A 9,029-nucleotide genomic window follows, 5' to 3' on the forward strand; every position below is an offset into this window, starting at 1 on the left:
TCACACTGATAAATCTAAAATTTATAACTCTTGCTTAGTGTTTAAAGCATGCAATATTTCACAAAGACGTGAAACATTGAAATTTTTTTCTAATACAAATTTTATTATTGTTTACAAATTAATTTTTGAGGCATTTGGGGAGGTGTACATGTTTATACCAGGATTACAAATGTGTACAAATGAAATAACAATCGTTGGTACCATTTTGGAAGCCATAAGTCAACTGTACAAAAAGTGGGGTGCTAATGTAACGTTACATTAGCACCACCGCGGAAATTTGGTTTTTTGGGGCATTTGGGGAGGTGTACAAATGTTTATACCAGGATTATAAATGTGTACAAATGAAATAACAATCGTTGGTACCATTTTGGAAGCCATAAGTCAACTGTACAAAAAGTGGGGTGCTAATGTAACGTTACATTAGCACCACCGCGGAAATTTGGTTTTTTTGGGGCATTTGGGGAGGTGTACAAATGTTTATACCAGGATTACAAATGTGTACAAATGAAATAACAATCGTTGGTATATTTTTTTTTTCAAATTTTGAATATGGTGGTGCTAATGTAACGGACCTGGTTTTACGCCCGTCCGAGCTTTCCTCCACCATGTAAAATTTTATTATAATATATTTATATTTCTATTTAATATCTTTTTCTTTATTAATCCTTTTCCTTTATTTATTAATATAGTCTAAGTGACCATGATATTAAATCCATTTACTCCGACCCCAAAAAGGGTCTCGGTATTTGGTTGGCGACCCATATATCTGTAAAGGTAATCGTCAACGGGCGCTCGACAGAACTTACTGTATGAGACGTCGCAGATATTTTTTTAAACAATTATCTAGATTAAGATTCAGATGAAAATTTTGAATTTTATCTAGATAAATATTAAGTTATAAAAGTTTTTATCTAGATAATTTTTTTTAAATTTTTATTTTTTATTTAAGAAATGTATATTAAAAATACATTTTCTCGACAAATACAAGATAAAAATATAGCGAAAAGGGGGAAAAATCTAGATACTTTAATAGATATTTTCAATTTTTTTAGATAAATCTTATTATTTTTTAACTCTTAATTTAAATAAATAGTTTTAGTAGGAATTATAATATTTTAATTGTTATTAAATAATAATCTTATTAAACAATTTTTTCTATGTACTATTTTTATTAAATCAATAACTCTGTACTCATAATGCATATAAATTATTTGTTTATTATTTATACATCAATAATAATCCAATAACTAGTACTCTAGAATTATAAGCATATTTATCTCTTAATTACGTAACATGGTATTTTCCTCAAAAGTTTTTTAAAAACTTTATTTTTTCATAGATTTTATAAAATTATTTACGGATATTATATTATTTTTTAACGAAAATCCTATATTTGCTTATAGAATCGAAATGATAATACCAAACAAAGCATTAATTATGAAACTATAATACTTACTGCATAAACAACAGTAATAACTATCATGATTTGTGTAAGAAAGACAAGTTGTTAAGAAATTTATTATTTTTGAAAAAAATTGAATGCATTAATTAAGCAAGTAAAAATACAGTGGAAATACAGAATGTATTAAATTAAATCTATTCTATGATTTACTAACATTTACTTATACTAACATTTTAAAATGTAAGTAAAATACATAGGACTAGCTGCTTTTATTTAGCCTATCATGGTTTGTTATTAAAAAATACACTTCTGGGGTAAGAAATTCGTCTCCTCTATAGTGACAAAAAATCTATCATGGATCCGTTGTTAATTCTGAACCAGATATAATATGATAATGAAATGCTTTAAAGTAGTATAATAAAAAAATTTTTCAGCTCAGTCTTTAGCTGGTTTTAAGTTACCCGTTTTCGTTATCAAAGGAATGTTTTTATTATTTATTTACCATAAGTGAGAGTGGTCATTGACAAGATGAATCATTAAAAATCATCAATCAATAAAGATTATTCATTATTAGTATTAATTCATTTAAATAACTTAAACCTCAACTATATAATTTTATAGAAATATTTTCATACTCAATGGCTAATATAAACAAAAAATAAGATATTAATGAATATGAAATAATTAGTATAAAATTTTTCCAAGAGGATACAACTGAAACAATAGAGCAATCAATTAATTATTTGTTAGAACATTAAAAATATTAGTCATTTAATTTTTAAGTTTTATGGTAATTTTTTTGTTCGGAGAATTTTATTATAATACATAATACATCAATGAAAAAACTTTTATACATTTTGGGGGATTCATGATAAAATCGAAAAAATATTTAGCCTTCCCCTCCCAATTAAAAGTCCTGGCTATGTCACTGTTGGCATGGTCATGTTGTATTTAATTTATCTTATTGTTGAAAAGGCATTTAATAAAACTTGTTTAAAATTCTGAAACCTGTTATAAAAGTCATTTTTTAAGGAAACAGCCTAAGGCAGTGCTTCCCAAACTTTTTCGACTCACGGCACCCCTTTTTGATTCAAGGTTTTTTCAGGGCACCCTTTTCTAAGTCATAGCATGAATAATCATAAGGAACATTTTAGACCCGATAGTATTTCATGACGGCGCGGTGCCCTTATACAGACATTGCGGCGCACACTTGGAGAACCTATGGCCTAAGGAAAACTTGTGAAACATATTTTATTGCCATTGTTATCAATATCAAGTTGTAGGTATATAAATACACTTCCCATGTTTTATCATTAAACTGATGACTTATCGGATGATCGCGATTATTCCAATTAGTCAGTCAAATAATTAATTTAGTGGTACGATTAATTATATAATTGACGGACTTATATTTAATAAGAATGTTTAAGAAAGATAATTAAATTTATAATGTATATATGCATTTAAAAATGCTGTGCGACTATTAGATTTAGGTAATAGTTTAAATGCATATTAATCGAATTATTAATATTATAAGGAAATTATAAATGTTCAAAATAAAACTGTATAATTTACAGTTTATGAGTTAAATAAAAACTTAAAAATAAAGGTTTAGGACTATTTCATTAAGTTGTTAATACAAGTTGTTACAATAGTTTATAAAAATTAAATTAAATATAATTTTATGGTTATTTTAATGTTTACTTATTTCTATATAATTTTTTTTTTTAATTTTATTCTAGTATATATGCACAATATCTCGCATCAATTATCAAATATATGTTCATACCACTTAAATATATATGTGGTATGTATAGAATTTTCAGAATTTTCAGAATTGTATAATAAGGTGATCGTGATACGTTTATTTTATTACACGATATTATTGATAATATTACAATGGCAATAAGATATGCTTTTGATTGATTTGGAAAATAAGCTAGGATACAACGAATCATAATTTAAAATTTCTCACACTTGCATAATCATATTTAACCATTTTATTAAATTTATTTCAAAATTTAATTATTGTAGAAGTATTCTTGTCCATAAAAATAAATTTAAATTATGTATGGATTGATAGACGACATACGCTGTTGATTGGCAGTATTATTGGTTTTACAAGGTACATGATTTAACAACATTGATTTTTTTTATATGCGGACACTTTTGGTACTTGGACATTTTTGTAAATGGATATTTTTATATATGAATATTTTTACTTGGAAATTTTTATATATCTTGACTATATATATGTGGCTCATTTATTGTATTTATTTTGTTTTCAGTACAGTTTAAAAATGAATTATTAGCTTTTTTATTAGTTATTTATAGGGCTCGGAAGTTATAGGAGTTGCATATTGTTCAGTATGCAAACGATTTATAGCACACCAAACTAGAAATCCAAGATATACAATATTGAGTTAGAAATTGGAAATTGAAAATGCATATTTTGCATAATGCGTTGATTCCAGAGAAAAAGTGCATATTTCGACGATTTTCATTGATTTTCGTATATTTGTATGCATATTTAATGTTTCCTAAAAAAATTAATTTTTTTCATTCTTAACCGATTTATTTTAAATAATTTTACATAACAGAATGCTAATAACGCGGAAAACATGCATCAAATAGAACTCAATATTATTTTTCCTGGTTATTTATTGTTATTTTTTAATGTCTACTATAAATTTAACAAAAACATTGATGGTTCAATGCAATAATTTAACAGGTATACCAAGTATAACAGGTATAATATATTATACAACATATATTTATCTTGTATTTCACAAATAATGAAAATATATTTGTTCAATTATTTTTTCAATAAAATCTCAAATGCCGATCGATTATGCGCCATATTTTAGTTTTCAATAATACAATTTTTTATTAAATTATAGTTTTTAAAATTTATTAATTGACTTTTAATAAATAAATAAATATTTTTTTGCATATATATATATAGGTTGCATATACATTTTTTCATGCATATTTTATCATTTTTTCGTGCATATTTTGCCTTTTTTAGCTCCTATAACTTCCAAACTCTGGTTATTTATTTATTAAATAGCGCATCAGCTTTGTTCACAACCTGTCTAATTTATCAGTTTTAAAATTACTAAGTAGCTTTTAATAAGTATTTAGATAAGAATATGATAAGTTTTAGAATTCATTTTATAATTTTAAATTAAGAAAAATGAAATGTTAAGGCTTCATAAATTTTAACTTGATATACAAATTTGATGTTAATATTTTTTCGTATATTATCATAATTATAAAGATATTGAATTTAATGTCAAAATTAAAATTAAAATTTAATTTCAAATTAATAAATTATTAAATTAATATTTTACAGCCCTACCATCTTTTTCATTTAATATTATAGCTATATAGCTATACCTGAATGAATTATAAATCTAATCAAATAAAAATGTACTCATTATTTTCATGAAAAATTGATATTACAGAATACCAGAAAAACGAGTTTGTAAGTAATTATAATTTTTTTTTTTGTTTCCTATTCTTAGTAAAAATGAAGTAGTAGGGAGATGATATGTAGTATTTAAAAGCTATGCTGGAGAGAACATGTCATTAGTGGTTTGATCTTTTAAAAACCACGGAACCATAGTCAAACTGTGTAGAGTTTGAAGTTTGCTGGAGTTGATGTTTTAGTTGTGATTTAATATACTAAGACTCAATCAAACCTTTGTTTCTCGATAAAATCGTATAAAATGACTGCTGATATTGTAAACATTGTCTTCTGTCTTGTATGCGTTGTTGTTGCGATTGTGTATGGAGCACCTTCATCAAAGTTGCGTAAGTGCAAAATCTGTTTAATATAATATAATAGAACCCATATTTTTTAAAATGCTAAATTATACTTATTTTCTTATTTTTTCTTTGTATAGAGTAAATATAAAATAAATTAGGGAATAAACAAAATATTAGATATGGTATATTATACTTTGTTATTATTTATATTTTTTATTTTTTTTGTGTAACGAGCAAATAAAATTTCAGGAAGTAGTGTAATTCTTGGTAGGTTAGTATTTCTAGCTGAGCTCATAAGTTGGCAAATGGATGCGCCAAACCTAATAGCTAAGGTCTTTTAAGCCAATTTTTTAAAATTCTGTCTATTCCATATTAGAGTGTTTTGTCCTATTTATGAATATTTTTTTTTACCGCGCATGCTAATTTTGTCAATCAGGTTCAATCAACCATTTCTCGTAAATTATTGTACAATTTATTACACTTTATCTTTCAGTAATTGTTAAATGCATTATTTCCAATATTATTTTGTATGCTTAAGAATTATGCTGTGTCTCTTTTAAAGTATTACTTTATTTTTTTATTTTTATTTATTGGCTTATTTATGGCCATATAGATCCATCGCCAATGTCAGTATGCCATATCATATATCTCTTTTTCTAATTTTTTCCATTCGTGATTTCTTAGAACTTTAGATCTTTTTTGGCACAATGGCTCCACCGCTATCTTAAACCTCTTTGTCTTATTTGATCTGGCTTCTAAATTGTGACTGTTTAATATTCTATCATTCGCTTTCCACACATGTTCTGCCTAGCTAAGTCTTACCATTATTAGAACACTTACTATACCGGTGTAACAGGCGTTTATTACCCCCTCAACATTTTTACCGGTGGGGGGGGGTAATAATCGCCTGAGGTAATAATAGCCTACAGTAACAGGCGATTATTACCTCAGGCGATTAATACCCCCCGGTAAAAAATTGTGAGGAGGGTAATAATGGCCTGTTGCTGTTGTAGATTATTACCTCAGGCGATTAATACCCCCTAGTAAAAAATTGTGGGGGGAGGTAATAATCGCCTGTTGCTGTAGGCGATTATTACCTCAGGCGATTAATACCCCCCGGTAAAAAATTGTGAGGGGGGTAATAATCGCCTGTTGCTGTTGTAGATTATTACCTCAGGCGATTAATACCCCCCGGTAAAAAATTTTGAGGGGGTAATAATCGCCTGTGACACCGGTTTTATTAAACACTTATTATAATTTCGCGTTCTTTGTAATGTATTACAATAATTAAATAAATACAAATCGAAAATATTATTAGTAACTACCATAATTATTAGCTTGTATTACGTTTTTAATTTGCGAGATCTAGTTCAGAACCATATGAATAAGGAAAATATTGTTTTTTAATATTAATTTGAAAAACTGTTAGTTGTTGAACCTATATATTGTTACAGCAAAAGGGTTTAAACAATGCAAAATAAGTGATCCCAATCTTAACGAATGTATAAGGGATGGACTTCAAAGCGCTATTCCTCATTTGGCTAAAGGTAAAAGGAAAAATACAAACACAAGGTCTCATTTTTATAATATAGTTATTTTTATGTAGTAAAAAGTAAATAATAATATTAACATATAATTTTTTTAGGCGTTCCGAGTTTAGGTATAATTCCAATGGATCCATTACGAATCACAGAACTCAAAATTGACCAAGGTTCTGGGCCAGTTAGTATTAAGTTGAACTTTAATGATTTAGATATAATGAATCTAAAGATGTTGACGGTAGATAAAATTAAGTGAGCTTATATATTATCAATAAACATAGGTACACAAACTAATTTACAATAAACAATTGTAGGTACGATTCAGAAAAATACATATTATATGCTGAGCTACTACCTAAACAATCAATAGTTCTGCAAGGAAATTATGAAATAACAGGAAAAGTACTTATTCTTCCAATTGTAGGAAAAGGAAAATGCAAAATTATTTTGGGTAGGTAACAACAAAATAAACTATTGTTTTATTCACTTATATGTAATTTCAATATATGGATTATTATATACATTATTGTAAATATGCTGATTTTTTTTTAGATACATCAAAAATATATGGTACTGTTACTATGAAACCAGTAGTTAAGAACGAAATGGAATATTTAGAAATTGATGATATTTCATGGAAATTCATAGCTACAAATTTAAATCTCAAATTTAATAATTTGTTCAACGGAGACAAGGCTTTAGGTTAGTATATATTGTGTTCAATTTTTGAATGAATTAAATTTAAATAGCATGAGATACGTACTAAAAGCATTATGCTCATATTTCTATAAATAGTATTTTTAGTAATTGTAATAATATTAATCTGGATACAAATTCCTTCATAGAAATTCAAATATAGATTATTTAATAATTAAAAGCATTTTATATTACATATACTCTTATTTTATACTTCTACTTAGATCATATTTTAAATCTGAAATTTGACATTAGTAATAACAATTAACACGTACAATATTATATTCCTGAATATTCATTACAATTAATATTCTATTATCATATTATATCACTATTTTGCATTATTATTATGTTGAATTATTTTGTTTGATTTTTAATTCTTTGATAATATTGATGTTTGTTCTTTGATATAATGATTAGTCGTATATATTTAAGATTAAATACTTACGCAAATCTATAAAATATAACATAAAATAATAATTTTTATTCGTACGGAAAGATGCAGAATTGTCAAGAATAACATTCTTCATATTATGATAACCATATATAATTCATTTGAAATTAAATAATTGTATTTGTATAAAATGAGAAATAAATTTGAATTACACAAAAGAAAATATAAAGTTTAAAATTTACTGACTTTTTGTTTGACATAAAAATTTACCACAATATTTAGTTAATGTTTTTAGTTCAATTCACTTGGGGTAATGACATTTAATTTGATAACTATTATTACTATACATTTTTTATTTTATCAATTCAATAGGAGATAACATGAATGTATTCTTAAATGAGAATTGGAGAGAAGTAATCATTGAACTACAACCGGCTATCGAAGAAGTTTTCGGCAGCGCATTCAAAGGAATTGGTCAGCAGTTTTTAAACCGTATTCCATTTAACCAAATTGTCACAGACTAAATTTTGATCAATAATTATTATTTCTTATTTGAGCTTTGTTAAGTAATATTGCATAAAGCAATTTTTCACAAGTACTTGGTTATAGATCTATTACACATTTTGAATATTTTACACTGAAATTAATAATATATGTTAATTAAGTTTATTAATAATAAGTTTGCTTTGTTATAGATAATAATTAATATATTATTTTACATTTATTACTATTTACTGTTTGTGGATTTAATTTATATTGTAGAATAATTAATTAATTGTTATTTTCATTAAATATATATATATATAACGATCAAATAGTCTTACGATTAAAATTATTAAATACAATTTCAATTCATGTTTTTTATATTGTGTTATATGATAAGCCGAATTACCCGGTTTCACTCGTCTGTAGTTTTTGCTTTCTTTAAATTAATTTTTTAATTGTTTTGATTTACTTAATTTGATTAAGTGCTAAAATTTAAAGTGGGCAAGTTAATGACAATTAACTCGGGTTAAGAAAACACAAGTTCGATAAGTTCAAAGCTTATAGTTAACTATTCTTAAATTTAACTCGGTAAGTTAAAAATTAATAAGGAAAAAAAATATTAACTTAACTGAGTATAAAAATAATTAATTTAATTTTTTTAAGTAGAATACATAAAAAGTGACAACGTTCTTTAGAAAGATCTAATTTCCTAAATTATAATTAACAATTTTATTTAATT

The 9,029-nt window shown here is 25.5% G+C and overlaps 1 protein-coding gene across 1 annotated transcript; it reads left to right on the top strand.

The window, feature by feature from the left end:
• Window positions 1–4,970: 4,970 nt before the first annotated feature.
• LOC112680977 (protein takeout-like) lies at window positions 4,971–8,461 on the top strand. Its single transcript, XM_025551240.1, has 6 exons — window positions 4,971–5,218; window positions 6,628–6,720; window positions 6,819–6,966; window positions 7,029–7,165; window positions 7,267–7,416; window positions 8,177–8,461. Exons 1-6 carry the CDS (start codon window positions 5,134–5,136, stop codon window positions 8,326–8,328), a joined length of 765 nt encoding a protein of 254 aa, XP_025407025.1. The 5' UTR covers window positions 4,971–5,133; the 3' UTR covers window positions 8,329–8,461.
• Window positions 8,462–9,029: the final 568 nt, after the last annotated feature.

Source organism: Sipha flava, unplaced genomic scaffold (assembly GCF_003268045.1).
Source record: "Sipha flava isolate LNK unplaced genomic scaffold, YSA_version1 18310_pilon_pilon, whole genome shotgun sequence".
In the NCBI taxonomy this organism is placed as follows: Eukaryota; Metazoa; Arthropoda; class Insecta; order Hemiptera; family Aphididae; genus Sipha; species Sipha flava.

Excerpts from the sequence above, each read along its gene's own strand:
- LOC112680977 (XM_025551240.1), top strand. The coding sequence starts at position 5,134 with ATGACTGCTGATATTGTAAACATTGTCTTCTGTCTTGTATGCGTTGTT. Across the intron at positions 7,166-7,266 it reads AAAATGCAAAATTATTTTGG|ATACATCAAAAATATATGGT; the intron begins GTAGGTAACAAC and ends ATTTTTTTTTAG. Across the intron at positions 7,417-8,176 it reads CAACGGAGACAAGGCTTTAG|GAGATAACATGAATGTATTC; the intron begins GTTAGTATATAT and ends TCAATTCAATAG.